Source organism: Salvia splendens, chromosome 2 (genome assembly GCF_004379255.2).
Source record: "Salvia splendens isolate huo1 chromosome 2, SspV2, whole genome shotgun sequence".
Taxonomy (NCBI): Eukaryota; Viridiplantae; Streptophyta; class Magnoliopsida; order Lamiales; family Lamiaceae; genus Salvia; species Salvia splendens.
Window position 1 is genome coordinate 12504873 of NC_056033.1, and position 19525 is coordinate 12524397.

At 39.4% G+C, this 19525-nt stretch overlaps 1 protein-coding gene across 1 annotated transcript; it reads right to left on the bottom strand.

Moving 5' to 3' along the window:
* Nucleotides 1-103: 103 nt before the first annotated feature.
* Nucleotides 104-8134, bottom strand: LOC121773930. Its single transcript, XM_042170848.1, has 12 exons — nt 7580-8134; nt 6597-7073; nt 3469-3708; nt 2937-3135; nt 2605-2668; nt 2472-2496; nt 2318-2386; nt 2024-2066; nt 1732-1813; nt 1481-1491; nt 1031-1148; nt 104-923 (listed from the first exon to the last, which is right to left on the bottom strand). The coding sequence occupies exons 1-12, from the start codon at nt 8132-8134 to the stop codon at nt 701-703; spliced, it is 2106 nt and encodes a 701-aa protein (XP_042026782.1). The 3' UTR covers nt 104-700.
* Nucleotides 8135-19525: the final 11391 nt, after the last annotated feature.

Here is a 19525-nt window from a genome sequence, read left to right on the forward strand (position 1 = left end):
TACAATCTCATCTACTATATTTTTCCAAATCATCATTTTCTCATAATGTGTGAGATCCAGTTAGAGTCATTAAAGTTATAAAGAGAGACTTGCTAACTAACTGTTGCACTCTTGTAAAGGTAACAAGAACTGAGTCTGAGTATAGTATCCTCTGTTTCAGCTATGTTTTGGAGAAGTATAGCAAGTGTTGGTGATGGAGTTTCTAGCGTGGTCATACCAATACCAAGCCTTAGAATCAGACTTAGCATAAATGACTACAACTATATGATCATTCTGGTTCACGGATTTGGCTATAATACAAACGAGGCTAGATCGGTATTGCATCAAAAAGGGTTTTGAGTTAGAATCCTTCTTTTCTTATTAACTATCTCTACTTCTCAGGCGTTGGCTGAGAAACTGGGGATATACTTGGTTTCTTTTCATAGACTGGGTTATAGAGAGTGTGATCCCGACCCAAAAAGAACGATGGAAGCTCGGAGATCAACTAGAACTTGGCACAAGTCTTACATAATTGGGAATTTCATGGTTTGGGGTTGCCTCAAGTACATTCTTCACAGATCATTGTCTTCAGAGAAAATGTTAATGGATTCTGAAGAGGTGTTTACACAATGATTTGGTAGAAAGCAAGAGGAAATGGATTAACAAGAAAATTCCTTGCAACAGAATGTAAAGGTTCACACGGCTTCTGAGATGTGGCTGTTCACTTGGGCAGCCCAGTTTCAGGGTTAATTAGAGACTGGCTTTCATCGGCTAGCACAACGGGACATCTCCCTGGTCTTGTGCAGATAAAGTAGCTAACATCTCCCCTGTATCTCTGTGTCGAAGCATTCTCCTTAATTTCAGGTGGCGGGGCCAAAGCTTCGATATCCTTCAAGTCCTCAATACCAGCATCTTTTAGTTTCGTCTTGTCACCAATGACATAGCTGTGGAAATTGGGGTCGTATACAGAATAGCATGTGGTTATCGCGTGTACAGATCATATATGCAAGAAAAACAATATTGTTCGTATATTTCGGGAACTCAGAAGTACCTGCTCAAATCTGCATCGGATTGAGGAGGAAAATGAAAGAGCAGCCTTTGAAGCAAAAGGGCTGCAGTCTTTCTATCTTTTGTGTTTAGTACTGCATTTGGCCCAGCATCAAAGCCACCTGTGATTCTCTTTCTATTAGTAACCTTTTATCTAAGCAAACTGCAAATAACTCCCACGTGTCGAGTGACAAGGGGTTAAGAGAAAGTTGACAGTCATAATCCGATCGTGGGCTGGAAGTAAGTGTGTTTATACAATTTTGATTTCTTAGAAACTCATGAAGATGAACGAAAAGGTTCGTAGTCAAATTTAAGTCGGGTTATAGAAAAGAGTCAGAGGAAGAAAGTGACAGAAATTGTCAATTAGTTCAAAGGTACATAGCATTCCGTTACATATGTGGTATGTTTCAACTAGTAAGTAAGTTACAAAGAGAAAACGAAATAGTATATGAACCTGAGGTGATCCTTCATGACGATTCCATTTCTCAACACAGCTGATAATCCTGAAATATTCATGACTTGATGAGATTCAAATTGAAGATTTACATTCAATGCTCAAATATGTGAAAATGTAAAATGGAAGATGAAATTGGGTGAAAAATATAATATGGTGAAATAATTATTACGTAGAATTGCTTGCCTGTGAGATGTGTCATTCATATAAAATATGGGGGGGGCAGTGTGTCCAAGCAAACTGCATGGAACTGATTACTATCCGCACAAGCCAGACGAGCAAAAGATGGAAAATCACGCTTAGCTATAGCTTCTTCCATTTCTTTTATACTTCCTGTGAAGTTTCAGCACACACATAAGACATTTTTGTCTAAAAAATGATACCATAATATCCAACATAAAGAAGAAGACTAGAGAGAGGCCCATGAGGGTTAATACCAACAATTTCAAAAATCAAGTTAGACATGCAATATCGAAAAAGTTCATGCAGTAGCAGGGAAAGTCACGAATATACCTTTGCTCTATGTTTTATAAGAGCTGTCACGCATTCCAGATGTACTACTAGTTTCCTTCTGTTTTGAGCTTACCTGAAATTCAGACAAACACCACTTATAACAAGTACTATGCTTGGTCCATGCAGAATTATATAGATTAGAGACATACAACAATCAATAGATGTAACATATAGGCGAGTCTAAATTTTTATCTTATTTTTAAAAAAGTACCCTGTTCCATTGTTCCTTCCACCTTTCACTCTTCATTATTTATCGTATACAAACACAATTACACACATAAGCTGGTAACTGAATATGATGTTAAGAGAAATGTGGCTACACACCACTGCAATAATAATAACGAGGTCATCCCAGTGCTTTTCATCTGCAATACTGTCACTTTCATTATCCTCCTGCAGTCATCCACGAAATTTAATTAGAGAAGTAACAACAATCAACGAACAAAAGTCCCAAAAATAATCTATTTATGAAAATTACTTTTCCCATGCAAGCACTTCCTGACCTGTATAGTAAAAAAGATCACAGACTTCATAATCTAAATTTTCAAAAATTTGGTCAGAAAATATCAAGACATATCTGATATCAATGAACTCCAGAAATCTATATTTACCTTGCAATAGCAGAAAGTTTGCTTTGATCTTCTTTCACATTCATTAGCTTTGCCAAGCTAAAAACTGAAAATAAAAACGATCAACTAAGTAATGCGAGAAGATATGTAGCTGAAATATTTCAGTCACTTTACTATGACTAAAAAACATTTAAATAGCACCAAATTAGCACATAGTCACCAATATCTTTTATGGACAATTTATGACACAGAACAAGGACTTTGGGTGAACAACCCAAATCAAGATTTACACAACTCCAAGCCTACAATTGCTTCCGTGAATGAAGGAATGCAATGTGGAACATACAAGGCAGGATGAGGGAATATCAAATTACCTAGGCATGCCAGACCAGCAGCTGATGATGCTAAACCAGCAGCAGTAGGGAAATTGTTGTAAGAAACAATGTGCACACGTAGCTTCTCCCAGTCCTTTTTTGTTATTTTGATGCCCCTCTTCTCGTCCTCAAAATCAGTAGCACGTGAGCGAAGTTCTCTCAAGCAATTTTGGAATCTGGCTCCAGAAAAAGATACCTCCTGCACAGTTAAAATCCTAGTTAAAACAGGGCTAATAGAATATCCTTCCGGACCCTTTTACAAATAGTCGTATCAAGCTACAACTATGTTGTACACTAACCACCAAGCCTAGTTATTCTTGTTCAATAGTAGTATCTACTTAACTCAACATTCCTCATTTTTATACAGAGATATGGAGACCAAAATAAGAAGACTTTCGATCATTTTCATAAATCTTCTAAAACCTCCCCCAAAAAATCAAAAATGTAGAAGCCAATTGCACAGTTAGAAGAATATATTGCAGCAATAATCAGTTTGTTACTGAATGAAGAACACGCGCACACATATTTATACCTTTCCGTTGAGCCAGATACGATCATGAGTGAAGGCAGGGCTGACAGCGACGGAGGTGGTGGTGCAGAGGTGGCCGGGGTCGAGCGTCACGCTGATGCTGTCGTTGATCGGAAGAATCAGCTCCTCGTCCCTCTTTCCCCAGTACTTAATCACCGCTATGTTCGTCGGCGTCTGCGCCGTCACACTCAGAACCCATTTCTCGCCGCCATTAAATTCTCTTAATTTTTTGGAAAGATGCCTCTACTCTGTCCGGGTGGATTGGATCTGACAGCTCTGTATTAATGCAATTGGGCGGCGTGAGTGTGTAGATTCGATTGGTTGTACGTATATGTTCATGCGCAGTGTGAAGGGGTAGATAGGTCACAATAGAGGAACGCCATTGTTGAATGAAGTTAAAAAACAGTTACAAACTAGGCAGTCGATGTGGGGCCCATCCAGAACTATTGGGAGTTAGGGTTTAAGGTGTAATATTGTTTTTCTAAAGTAGTCAAACCTGAAGTCATAGTTTCCAGAAAAAGGACACTAACCTACAAATCACAAATATCAAATATGCTTTCTTAATATGGTAATCCGGAGAGTTAGGGAAAGATTGATTAGACATTTGGAAGGATAAAGTGTATAGACAAATATTTCTAATGTTTGTTTTTCAGAGCATCCATAACCGTACTCTTGTCAGCGGCACGGTTGTGGGCCCGGACGGTACTATTCATGCCTGCTCTCTGGCAAGAGCACAACACCCACAACTGTGCTCTTCCGCAAGGACGAGCACAATTAATTTAATATTCAATTAAACATAAACATTTCCATAATACTAAAATTCATTAAAAAAACATAAATAATATTACAAATGACAAATAAAATAAAAAAACGACATAATTAAAATCCTAAAAATTAAAAATTACATAATTAAAATACTAAAAATTAAAAAAACCACTACTCGTAGAAGCTAGCCGCCCTTGGCCCTTCGTCGGCTATAATCATGTTGTGTAAGATAATACACGTGAACATGATGTCGGCGATATTATTCACGTACCACAGCCGAGCCGGGCCTTCACAATGTTAAATCGGGCTTGAAGGACCCCGAAGGCTCTTTCAACGTCTTTCCGAACGTCGACCACCTTGGGTAGATACCATCGGCGAGATAGTAACCCATGTGGTATGTATTTCCGTTGATGGTGAAGTCGATCGCCGATGCTACACCATTCATCACATCATTGAAGAGTGGTGAAGAATAGAGCACGTTCAAGTCGTTGTTGGCTCCGGCAACGCCGAAATATGCATGCCAAATCCATAGGCGGTAGTCGGCGACCGCCTCAAGGATAAGTGTTGGGCCGCCGCCTTTGTGACCGCTTAAGTGTTGCCCCCTCCAAGCATTCGGGCAATTCTTACACCTCCAATGCATGCAGTCAATGCTGCCAAGCATTCCGGGGAAGCCATGGACTGATTCGTGAAGACGCAGCAACCGTTGGCAATCATCGGTGCTGGGTGCCCGAAGGAATTCATCCCTGAAAGCTGAACGAACGCCCTCGCAAAAATTCTTTAGACAAATGATTCCAGTGGACTCACCGATATGCAAATACTCATCGAAGATGTCGGCCATTTGCCCAGTAGCGAGTTGTCGGATGGCACACGTACACTTCTGCAACGGCGTGATACTTTGCCGGCCGGCTGCATCTTGACTTGTTTGGAAGAATTCAACACGTGCGGATAATGTGTTGACAATTCGCATGAACAAGCGCTTTGACATGCAAAAACGGCGCCTGAAGTAATCTGCCGGAAACCGCGGCTGGTCGGCAAAGTAGTCGGCAACGAGCCTTTCGTGGGCTCCCTCCCGGTCACGATGGATGTAGCGCCGATTTGATCTGGTTCGTTGAGGAAGAGGAGCGGGGGTATTTGCCGCGACATATGCTTCGTAAGCGGCACGATGTTGTTCGTAGTATTCTTGTTCTTTGCGTTCCGCTTCCGCCATAATATGGGTGAAATCCATTTGAGGTTTTGAATGAGGGATGAATGTGTTGATAGTTTGTATGAGAATTTTAAGAATGAGAGATGAATGGGAGATGAATTGATGTGATAAATGGATGATGAATGTGTGTATTTATAGATGATTTTGGGAGAAAAAAATAAATAAATAAACTCAAAAAAATTCAGAAAAATGGAAAAAAAACGGCCATATTTTTGGGATTTGGAAAAAAAAAATTTTTAATCATTTTATATAATTTAAAAACGATTTTTAAAATAAAAAAATAATAATTCAAAGGCAACGGCTATGCCGTTGCCCAATCATAAGCCGCCACGTCGCCTGCTCGCTGGCACGGCGCTGCTCGATGCATCGTGCGGCGCCATGCCAGCGGCGCGAGCGCTGGCACGGACGGCGGCCTTCACTCCCACCACCGTTGTGGATGCTCTCATATGTATTTCAAATGTTCCTCACCCTAGTATTTATAGGGTGAATGAGAATATTCTAGTACATCAATAAAAGTAAATTGGTACTCTACAAAGCTTAGGAACTATGCACCACTTAGGAACTCTCCATAATGAATATTGGGCGGCATATTAATGTTGTCTCTCTTTCCAACACTCTCCCTCAAGTTGAGTAACGGTATCCCCGATACTTAACTTGCCAATGAATTCTTTGAAGTTTGTAGGACTCAGCGCCTTGGTGAGAATGTCTGCCAGTTGTTCCTCAGATCGGACAAATGGGAACTCGATAATCCCGCTTTCAAGTTTCTCTTTGATAAAGTGACGATCGACCTCAACATGTTTGGTCCTGTCATGCTGTACGGGATTTTCTGAAATGCTAATTGCAGCTTTATTGTCACAGAAAAGCTGACTTTTCCGTGTCGGTGGGAAGCCAATTTCTGTTAACAATCTTCGAAGCCAAAGTATCTCCATTAGACCGCTTCTGATTCCTCGGAATTCAGTTTCTGCACTTGATAAGGCAACCACTTTCTGCTTCTTGCTTCTCCAAGTGACTAAATTACCCCAACAAAGGTAAAATATCCTCCAGTTGATTTTCTATCAATTGGATTGCTTGCCCAATCTGCATCGGTGTATCCATCAATTTCCAAATCTTTCTTTTTCTCTAGGAATATCCCATAACTGGATGTTCCTTTTAAATATCTTACAATTCTCATTATAGCATCCATGTGATCTTCTTGAGGCTGATGCATGAATTGGCTAACAACTCCAACGGCATATGTGATGTCTGGCCTAGTATGAGAAAGGTAGATAAGTTTTCCTACTAGCCGTTGGTATCTTTCACGATCTGTAGGTTTAGCTCCATCCACAATTTTCAACCCATGGTTGGGTATCATTGGAGTTTCAACAGGCTTGCAGTCAAGCATGTCTGTCTCGGTGAGCATGTCAAGTATATACTTCTTCTGCCTTAAAAAGATTCCGTGCTTGGATCTCAACACTTCAATCCCTAGGAAGTACTTCAAAGCTCCTAAGTCTTTCATTTCAAATTCCTTGAAAAGATTATCCTTCAGATTCTGGATTTCTTCAACATCATCTCCTGTTATGATCATGTCATCAACATAAATAATCAAGCATGTCATTTTTCCATTCCTTTCTTTCAGAAATAGTGTGTGATCTGAATGGCTCTGTTTGAAGTCATGTTTGAACATTGTCTGACAGAATCTTCCAAACCATACTCTGGGTGATTGCTTTAACCCATAAAGGGTCTTTCTCAATCTGCACACCTATCCTTTTCCAAATTCTTCGTATAGACCTGGTCGGACCTCCATATAGACTTCCTTGTTTTTCTCAAGTTCACCATGAAGAAAGGCATTTGTAACATCCAACTGGTATAATGGCCACTCTTTGCATGCAGCTACAGAAAGAAGAGTTCTTACTGTATTTAGTTTGGCCACCGGGGAGAAAGTTTCCTCATTGTCTACTCCATACACTTGAGTATATCCCTTAGCAACCAATCTTGCCTTATATCTCTCGATTGAACCATCTGCACGTCGTTTTATGGTGAAGATCCAACGACATGCTACTGCTTTCTTTCCCGGAGGTAGAGTACACTTCTCTCATGTTTCATTTTTTTTATCAGGGCATCAATCTCCTTCTTCATGGCTTCCCTCCAGTGCTTGTGTTTCATTGCCATCTCGAAGGATTGCAAAATCTCTTCTTCTTCATAAAGAGCAGCTTCGAATGCTCTAGCCATTTCAGTAAGGTGTCCCTGGGTGAAATTTGCAACTGAGTACCTTGATTTCCGTCCTTTCCAGTCTGGAGAATATCGTCGAGAATTAATGCCCCTCGTACTCCTGTGGGATAATCTGTCATGCCCAGTCTCTTGTTCTGTAGGTGGCTCTTCACCCTCTTCTGTATCACTTATATTTTCCATGTCACTGTTAGCAGTTTCGGGTAGGATACCAATATTGGGATCAAAATTTTTTACCTGAGGAGTAAAAGACTGGTCAGATAGCTCGGCAGTTTCCTGAGGCGACATGTTCTGTTCATGGGGAATTGGCGTTGTTGGACTCACACCTGTGATAGGATTTTGGTCGGTTTCCCTTGGATTTTTCTCCCCCTGAATGGTTTCTCCCCATAGAGGTAGCCAATTGAGTGCGTCACTATTCGGATTACCTGTCTCACTCTCCCCCTGACCACTAGATTGGTTATAGAAATATTCACTTTCAACAAAGTCATAGTTCATAGTGACATACATGCGATCTGTTGAAGGGTCATAACATCTATACCCTTTCTGACTTTTCCCGTACCCCAAGAAAACACATTTGACTGCACAAGGTAAGAATTTATCGCGATCATGTTTGGATATGTGAGCAAAGACAGTGCAACAAAAAACTTTGGGTTCAAGATTGAGAGTAGAGGGAATTGAGTGTTTTGAAGAGAATATCTCTAAAGGGGTTTTGAAGTTTAGAATTCCTGTGGGAAGACAATTTAGAAGGTAAATGGATGTGGCTGTGGCTTCAGGCCAGAAAGATTTAGGGATGTGGGACTCTATTAGAAGTGCACGGGTGATCTCAAGAATATACCGGTTTTTCCGCTCAGCCACCCCATTTTGTTCGGGCGTGTATGCACATGTTGTTTGGTGGAGGAGACCTTTTACGGTGATGAAGGTTTTCATTCTAGAGTTCACATATTCTCTCCCATTATCAGATCTAAGGATTTGGATTTTGGTGTTGTACTGGGTTTGGACAAGGCTATAGAACTTAGTGAATTTTTCGAAGACTTCTGATTTTGATTTTAAAAAATAAATCCAAGTCATACGAGAAAAATCATCAACAAATAGCAAAAAATACCGAAATCCTTGACCCCCGGTAACCGGAGCAGGGCCCCAAACATCAGAGTGAACTAAAGCAAATGGAGATTTTTCTCTAGTATTGTTCAACTTGAAAGAATGTCTATGACTTTTAGCCAAAACACACGTTTCACAATTCAAAACATGTGAAGAAGAAACTAATTTGGGAAATAGTAGATGGAGATATCCTATAGATGGGTGCCCTAACCGGGTGTAAGAGCCATATCTGTCTTTCATTCAGTCCATTAGTTAGCAGCGCAATACTGTGTTGGGCAATCTCATCTACGTAGTACAGCCCATGTCGCTCTGTGCCACGCCCAACTATCGTCCCCGTCTTGATATCATGTAACATGCAAAAACGAGGCTGCATTAGGAGTTTGCAGTTAATTTCTTTCGTGACGTGACTCACAGACAACAATTTGTGGGACAATGACGGAACATAAAGATAATTTGAGAGGCGAAGGGTTGGTGATATAGATATAGTTCCCGCCCGTTCAACATGTGCTAATTCCCCACTGGCCGTTTGGACATAAGTTTTTTTATTGGGATATATCAAGAAAATCGGATTTATCGAATGTCATTGTGTCAGTTGCCCCACAATCAAAAATCCAGTGGTAGTCTTTTGGTCCTATGTTTGAGGATGAAGAGTATGCTAGGGCTTGGAAAGAGTTTGTGTATGGTTTGGAAGGCAGAAATTCAAACTTTGGGGTGTGATTTTGGATTTTCCGAAAGTTGGGGAAATATTTTGAATATTTGTGGTCTGCTGGGGTGGGTTTTCGGAATTCATATTTTCCTAGGGGGGGTTTCGAAGGAATTGGTGGGGTGGGGTTTTTTATAGGATAAATGTGGGTTTGGGGGACTAATGTGCACAAAAGAGGGTATTCCTCTATCAAACCCTAGTCGTCCCCCTCTTTCATTTCCAACCCTAGCTGCCCCATCCACCGCCTCCCTCTCAACCTCTGCCTTCCCATCCGAGGCGGCAGCCTTGATCGGAGATCGGTGGTCACCGGTGCCTTCTTCCATTGTAATCCTGGTTCTTGAACCAATTTTGTCTTCCGTCCAATTTTTTGAGGAGGCGATTGAGGCCTTGGCCACGTTCACTGGGATTGCGCCGTCTCCGCCACCGCCTATGGGGTTACCGGTACCGCCGCCGTTAGGGTATTGTGGCGGCGGAGTGATGGCGTTGCCGCCGCTGCCTGTGGAGTTGCCGAAGCCGCCCACCGATCCTCCGGTGTAGGTGGCTCGGTCTCCTCCTATCACAATAGCAACTGCTGCCCTTCCATTTTCGCCGCCGCCGCGTTTCCCGTTTTGGCGAGCTCTCTTCATTTCTTGCCACCATTCGGGATATCTGTGGAGGTGGAAGCACGTTTCACGTGTGTGTTTCTTCCCTCCACAGTGTGAGCAAACAAGCTTGTTCTTGTCTTCATCTTGTTTTCGATTTGGTGGGAATTGGGTCATTGGCGAAGGGGTTGGCCGGTTACGGTGGATAGCTCCCAGGCCGGTAGCGATTCCAGATTGGTCTGGCTCGGGCTTGAGAACCTTCTCGTTGCCAGCTTCTCTTCTCACCATTCCATATGCTTTGCGGACGGACGGTGAAGGATCTGTATTTAGGATTTCCTGTCTGATCTTGTCGTATTTGTCGTCTAATGCCCATATGAATTGGTAGAGTCGGTGCATCTGTGTATGTTTGTTGTACTTGTCGATGCTTTTGGGGCTTTTCATGGGACTGGGATCCCTTGCATCGATTGAGATCCATAAGTCCTGGAATTTATTCCAGAGGAATTCCAAGCTCATATCTCCTTGCTTCATTGCCATCGCCTGCCTGTGTAGATCATGTACTTGAAAAGGGTCAGCTCCACTTCCATATGTGATTGCCATACCTTCCCATAGGTCTCTGGCCGTTTTATACTGTGACACTTCATTTCTCAAATTGGATTCAATGTTGTTGATGATCCAGTTGAAGCAACAGTGATCTCGTTGTTGCCATTTCGCGAAGCCGGGATCGTTGGTGGGAGGGGGTTCTGATCCTCCAGTAATGTGAGAAATCAGCCCCTTTCCACCTATAGCTCGTTCCATCAGATTTATCCAAAGGGGATAATTATCCCCATTGAGTTTGTTTTCTAGGCGAATCTCTCCCAAAGACTCCAGGTGTTGTTGTGACTCTTTTGGAGGGCTTTCTGATTTGTTTCCAGATTTATTCATGAACTTCATGAATTCGGCAAATTGTGCCGCAAAATCTGCCATGGTTTCGGTTGAGATTGGTTTGGTATTTTCTGTGTCAGAATGTGACATGTTTGTTTTCAGTTTTGTAGGATCAACGAAAGAAAGGCCGAGAAGGGTATGGGACTATGATGACATTGCTCTGAGTCCCCAAACTGAAATTTCCTGCTCTGATACCATCTTAAAGATGGTAATCAAGAGAGGTAGAGAAAGATTGGTTAGACATTTGGAAGGATAAAGTGTATAGAGAAATATTTCTAATGTTTGTTTTTCATATGTATTCCAAATGTTCCTCACCCTAGTATTTATAGGGTGAATGAGAATATTCTAGTACATCAATAAAAGTAAATTGGTACTCTACAAAGCTTAGGAACTATGCACCACTTAGGAACTCTTCATAATGAATGTTGGGCGGCATATTAATGTTGGATCTCTTTCCAACATGCTTGATCTTGAGTAACTTATATTGTAATTGTAAGTGTAACCAAACATTGTTTGGGCAAAGAAAGAAACTTGAGTTTAAAAATCAATGCCTAATAATTAGCTGGCAGGCTGGCTGGCCTCTGTTTGAATTGTTCATCACTAAAGTATGAAGTTGGTCTGTTGTTTGTGCACATCATTGTTGGCCCTCAATTTTTAGGCAGACAGTTAGAAGACAAGGCTCTGGTCCATGAAGACTGGAATCAATACATAAAACTAAATCCGGAATCTCTCTCTCACTGTAGACAAATATTTTGCTGCAAAGCTTCACAAGCATTTCAAGTTGATAAGTACCATGGCTACGGCATGGTCCATTTAGATGATCTGTGAGTTCTACATAAATCTCATTTTGCTTACAAATCTAGGAGATGGATGGAATTTCGTTGTTCGTGAAAGTTATTTAAGATAAAACATTACAATCAGTGTACTAGTTATAAATCCTGCTTTTCATTTAATACAAACATCTCTTTTACTTATATGTTCATTCATTCTGAGACAGAGACCTATATCATCGTTTTGCTTTTGTAGATTTATTGATGAGAAAGAAGAAATAACACACATATCTGTCTGTAATAAGTTTGTCATGTATAGGTCATTACATTCCATCATTAGTTGGTAAACTGCTTCACCCTACCAACTTTTAAAAGATTAAGGTGTTTCAATTTAAATCCATTATCATATCTTAAGCATGTGAATTCTTCTTTTGTGCTTGTACAATTCAGCACATGCCAAATTGTTTTTTCTGAGTCATCTAATGATGCTTTTTAGATGGACCCAATACTTGGAGCCTCAAGATGAGCTCTTGGTTTTACTCTGCATAATGTTGTTGCCCGAGGATGAATTTTGCACACTTGATGTATCCATTTCTGGTTGAGGAGAAAATAACTTGGCACCAAAATTGCGGTTGTTGGAGAAGAAAAGGATTGTGTTTCCAAAGACTCGGATCCTAATACACAGTGTTGGTGTGGCTCTTTCATCCCTTGTTGATGCTATGTAATCGTGTTGTGCTCTATGGTCGGAATTCTTTGGAAGAATGACATTGTTAGGATCGTCGACTGCAAGACTAGTTTGATACGCCATTGTTAGAAAATGAAAGATTGTGCTTGAAATCAATTACTCAAATTAGGTGATTGACTGAATATTTTGTAAATAAAGATCCTACCATGTACATTACTTCCTCCACCCTATTTAAACGGCTCACTATACAATTAAATATTCATTCGATTCCAAGCAAACCTAATTCTATCTCTCTTCTTATTTTCACTCGGCTCACCAATGGATACCTTCATAATTAAAAATTTTTAAATAAACTATGATTATCTTATTTTTACACATACTCTGTTTAGACCACTAATTACTTAAGCTTTTCAAAATCCGGTATCACAAGAGTTACAATTATGACCGTAATTAACTATTTTTCGTAAAAAGAAAGCATTATTTTTCCAACTTTCATCATTAATTACTCTGGATTCAGAATACAAATAACAAAGAAAATAGAGATAAATATCGATGGATATTCAGGGATGGATCTTCTACTGTGTTAAAAATCACAGCATAGGGTGTCGTGCTTTAAACGCACCATAGTGCCCATGAAACGCAGAAATCTTATAAGTTCTGTTGGCAATTGAAACATAAAAATGAATATAATAATATCTCACATCGGTGTACACAAAGAGTTTAATCCACTATATAAGTCTCATTGGCCTCTCCTCTAATAACCAATTGGTTTTAAGATGGAACTCATGTATTTCTATCATGATATCAGAGCGGGTCGCCGACTGTGGGTTATATTTAACTGACCCAACAGTATATCTGGGCTGAAACTGAAAAAAATGACTGACCCAGCAGTATATCAGGGCTGAAACTGAAAAAAATGACTCACCCAGCAGTATAACTGGGCTGAAAATTTGGGTCAGTGGTCAAACCGATCAAAAAAAATTGGGTCAATTGTCCAATCGATCATAAAAAAGTCCAACCCCTCCAAGATTCACCTTGAAGCTATCCCAACAGTATAATTGGGCTGAAAATTTGGGCCAGTGGTCAAACCGATCAAAAAAAAATTGGGCCGATTGTCCAATCGATCATAAAAAAGCCCAACCCCTCCAAGATGAAAAATATTGGGCCGATTGTCCAATCGATCATAAAAAAGTCCAACCCCTCCAAGATTCACCTTGAAGGGTTTGAGGGAGGGTGTTGGCAATTGAAACATAAAAATAAATATAATAACTTGAAGGGTTTGAGGGAGGGTGTTGGCAATTGAAACATAAAAATGAATATAATAATATCTCACATCGGTTTACACAAAGAGTTTAATCCACTGTATAAGTCTCATGGGCCTCTCCTCTAATAACCAATTGGTTTTAAGATGGAACCATCAAGTTCAATTCATTATTTAATTTCATGTGGGAATGGGCCCATATATACAGCCTTATGTAAAGTAGATATACAACATGTACACGTACTCCATGCCTACTATATACATTCCCCTTTTTCTTTTATTTTTATTTCTTTTATTTTGCATATTAAAATATTTATAAATTGTAACTATGATGTAATAAATATTTATTTTTATATATAAAGTACTAAAAATATTATGAAATTAAATATTATATATGTACATGGTATATTACTTCATTCGTCCTGCAAGAATATGCATTTTTAGTCTATCCCATAAGAATATGCACTTTATAATTTTAGAAACTTTTTTTCTTTAATAAGGTGAGACTCATTCTCCACTAATAATATTATCTCCGTTTTTTTAAAAATAGCAACTATTTCCATTTTGGGTCGTTCCTTAAAAATAGAAACTTTAGAATATTTCTATTTTAGGACATGAACCCCACAATCCACTAACCATACTTTCACTACTCTTTCTCTTCTTTTCTCTTACTTTACTCATTTTTCTTTTCATCTCTCTTACTTTACCAATTTTACATTAAAACTCGTGCCGTTTCAAATGTTTCTATTTTTTTAATACGGAGGGAGTACTATATTTATTTTTTCTCTCTACAACTCTCTTACTTTTTCAATTTTGTTTTAAAACTTGTGCAGAACCTAAATTGCATATTCTTTTTGGGGAAGGAGGGAGTAATATAGTTATAAATTGTAACTATGATGATAAATATTTGTATAACTCAATTTATAAATATTTTATTCTTGCATATTGATTCCCATAAAATTTTAAATTTTATTTGGAGATATTCCTATTTAATATTTCATGCATCCACGATAAATTGACATTAATTTTATTTTTTCGTCCGTCCACAATTAATTGACATCCCTACCTTTTACTATTTTTGTAATGGACTTCACATTCCACTAAATTATCACATTCACATTTTATCATAACATTAATATATAAAAGTAAGCTCACATTCTACTAACTTTTTCAATTTTCATTATATTTTTAAAAATTCGTGTCAAATTAAACAAGCTCAATTAATCATGGACGAGTAAATAAGATATTTCATACTCCTATTAAAAAAATGAAATATGCAAATATTTATATCATAGTTACAATTTATAAGTATTTTAATACGCATATACATATAATATTTGATTTTATAATATTTTAGTATTAAAATAAAAGAAATATGCAAAATAAAAATAATATTTTGCATTATAATATAGCATGCAATGCGTGCGCATGTATATCTACTTTACATAAGGCGGTATATTATATATGGGCCCATTCCCACAGTAAATTAAATAATGAATTGAACTTATAAGATTTCTGCGTTTCATGGGTATTATGGTGCGTTTAAAGCGCAGCACCCTCTGCTGTGATTTTTAACACATGGTATTATGGTGCGTTTAAAGCACATCACCCTCTGCTGTGATTTTTAACACAGAAGAGGATCCATCCTCGTATATTCTCTGTAATCGTTCTCTGACAACCGATCTATCATTTGTCATGTTAGAAAACTATTACTTGCGACTTTCGACACGTGTATTATATAGCTTTATTTTGATAAGATGTTCTGAAAAGTGAAAATAAATTGAACTGGAATGTATATTGAGAAATCTTGCCAAATAAATTGAACTGGAATGTATATTGAGAAATCAACAAAAGCATTCACAATGGGGCGTCCTAAAATCCGCTCTATAGGGCGCCCTATGCTCCACCACATCAGCATTCTATCCTCTTACCCTTCCACCTGCAGTGGGACGCCTTAAAGCCCGCCCTATAGTTTTCATTACTATTTTGTTAATTAATTTTTTATGTTTTCAAATATATCATGAAAAATTATAAAAAAATACTACGATTAAAGGCAAATCCTACATTACTAATTAAAAAATTTTTGCAAGAGTTAGAAATAAAAAAAAAAACAAGTTCACTAAATCCTACATTACTAATCCTTCATTCCCAGCTTGCGGCGCAGATCACCGATCATCCACTTGAGGTATTCGGCTTTGCCCAGGTCCTCGCACTGCATGAGGGCGTGGTGCGTGTCCAACAACGTCCTCCGGTTGGCGGCCGCCACCAACTTCGCGTATGCATGTCCCCCAGACGAAGTCGAAGTCGGGGCCGGGGTCGGGGTCGGGGTCGGGTCCGGGGCCGCGGCCTGTGAGGATGTCGCCTTCGCCTTACCCTTGTTATTGGCAGCCTTGACGCCAATGGGACGCCGAGAGGACATCGGTGTGCCGGAACTCACATCCTCGTACATCGGCTGGTTGAGGTCCATCGGAGGTGCGTCGCTGTCGCTGCTCGTATAATCACCTGCGGCGGTGTTCTTCGTCCTCTTCGCCGCAGCCGATAGGGGTATAATCCCTCCTTGGAACTTCTGCTTATCATTCAAGAGGAGCCATGAGTTGTAATGCTTGAAATCGTCGTACAATGACATGTACGACGCAAGCGCTTTATCGCGCACATCAGTCAAACTCTCACCGCTGCCCTGCTCCCTCAAGCACTTCTCGTACTCCGCCGAGAACAAATTGACCTGCTTCTTCACCTGATCCCAGTGCTTGTGGAGCTGCTCCCTATGGCGCTTGTAGGCGGCCGCCGGCTCAGCCTCGTTGTAGCGATCAGCGATGCGCTCCCAGTACGCGATTTGCTTTTGGTTGTTGGCAAACACTGGGTCCTCCGAAATATCAATCCAACACCTAACCAAGACGATGGTTTCATCCGGGTTGTAGTTCGTCCTCCCTGGAGCGAACTTTTCATTCTTCTCCGGAGGCGGCAACTTCTAGGCCATTTGCCTGTTCCGCTTCTTCTTGGTGGCGGAGCCCGAGGCGGTGTGGCGGGGTGGGGCGGCGGCGCGGGTGGGAGACGACTCCATGTCTGACAGCCCATACGAATCCGTACTAAAATCGGGATCGTACTGGGTGTTGGAGTCAAAGGGCCGGTATTCATCAGGGTCTGTACCCGGCCACCGTGCACCACCACTGAACATCGGACTATTCAGACTTGGGTAATCACCAGGATTCATTTTTAGTGTATCGAAGAGTGGAGTGAGTGGAAGAGTGAAGTTGGGGTATATATATATAGGGGAGCGTTATTCTCCTATTCATCCCTTAGATCCTTTATTCTTCTTAATATGAGCCGTTAGATCTCATTCATCAACGGTTCAGATGATCTGCATTATTACACTATAATGATGCATTATTAGTCAGTGTGCATTATTCAACTGAAAATCTGCATTATTACGCTATAATGGTGCATTATTAGTCGGTGTGCATTATTCAACGGAAAATCTGCATTATTAAATGACACGTGGCACTAATCTAACCGTCGGATGACAAAATCGTGGGGATGGGATCAAGAAGGAAAAAGGAGAAAATGTGCAAAAAGGAAATGAATACATCCCTATATATATAATAATGCAGATTTTCCGTTGAATAATGCACACCGACTAATAATGCACCATTATAGCGTAATAATGCAGATTTTCAGTTGAATAATGCACACTGACTAATAATGCATCATTATAGTGTAATAATGCAGATCATCTGAACCGTTGATGAATGAGATCTAACGGCTCATATTAAGAAGAATAAAGGATCTAAGGGATGAATAGGAGAATAACGCTCCCCTATATATATATACATCCATATATATATATATATATATATATATGGATGTATTCATTTCCTTTTCCTATATTTCCTCATTTTTCCTTCTTAATATCAGCCATTAGATTAGAGAAATGGACGGTCCAGATCAACATTGGGTAATTAATCCCGTGTTGCATTATTTGTCCTATTTTGTGCATTATGAGGGTACAATAGTAATCTAATAATGGCTGGAAACCGCTACGAATAATGCACCACATGGTCACTAGTAATGCATATAATTGCCTATATAATGCACAATATGTGAACTGCAATGCATACGAACAAGATTTGCTGTGTTATGATGTTTGACACACGTTTCTTGTTTCCCCTAAGGGTTTAATAAGCTTAGGGGCTAGGGTATAGTACGTAGACATGTATGTAATCTTCACATGGTAACGAGTAATGCATATAATTGACTATATAATGCACAATTTGTGAACTGCAATGCATACGAACAAGATGTGCTGTGTTATTATGTTTGACACACGTTTCTTGTTTCCCCTAAGGGTTTAATAAGCTTAGGGGCTAGGGTATACTACGTACGCATTAATAACAAATTATAAAACGATATGAATAATTCACCAAATTGTCACGGGTAATGGATGTTATTAACTATATAATGCACAATATGTTAACTGCAATGCATACGAATAAGATGTACCATGTTATGATGTTTGACACACGTTTCTTGTTTCCCCTAAGGGTTTAATAAGCTTAGGGGCTAGGGTATAGTACGTAGACATTACTAAATGCACGTATGTAATCTTCAATCCGTTGATTAACCCATATACACAATACCTCTAATAATGCATAATATACTGAGATAATGACAATTAACAGCTACATAATGCACTACCTAAACCAAATAATGCACATACGTATATTCTAATAACAACAATTTGTTAGTAATGTCTACGTACTATACCCTAGCCCCTAAGCTTATTAAACCCTTAGGGAAACAAGAAACGTGTGTCAAACATCATAACATGGTACATCTTATTCGTATGTATTGCAGTTCACATATTGTGCATTATATAGTTAATAACATCCATTACTCGTGACAATTTGGTGAATTATTCGTATCGTTTTATAATTTGTTATTAATGCGTACGTACTATACCCTAGCCCCTAAGCTTATTAAACCCTTAGGGGAAACAAGAAACGTGTGTCAAACATCATAACACAGCACATCTTGTTCGTATGCATTGCAGTTCACAAATTGTGCATTATATAGTCAATTATATCCATTACTCGTTACCATGTGAAGATTACATACGTGTCTACGTACTATACCCTAGCCCCTAAGCTTATTAAACCCTTAGGGGAAACAAGAAACGTGTGTCCAAACATCATAACATGGTACATCTTATTCGTATGCATTGCAGTTCACATATTGTGCATTATATAGTCAATTATATGCATTACTCGTAACCATGTGGTGCATTATTCGCAGATACCAAAATGTGGCAGTTACTTTTCCGTCAAATGTCAATAATAACCCTGTAATGCATACAACCACCTTCTATAATGCAACACGGAACCAGTTTTATAGAATCAATCTGATCCGTTGATGCCTTAGATCTAACGCGTAATATTAAGAAGGAAAAAGGATCTAAGATGTGAAAAGGAGAATAACGCTCCCCTATATATATATATATATGGTCCTGTTAGATTGAGATTTTTTGGCTTAATTGAGAATTGAGATGCAATCTCAGCCACTCATTAACAATTTTCATGCGATGTCAACATCGTTTAGTTTATGTCAACAAGGGGGTATTTTTGTCATTTCAGTTCTAAACTCTTTGAATTATGGTCAAAACCCTCTCGAACATTTACATTCATTTCAAATCTTCAATTACTCTTATACAATTCTGCAAATCTTCAATTACTCTTATACAATTCAAATCTTCAAAAATCAATCAAACATTGTTATTCATCTCCTAACCCGCAACAGCCGTTTCTTCAGCGATCTGCTCTTCGATTTCGAGCAATCCCCACCGGCGGAATCCTCCCCTTCAGCAGCCGCCAAAA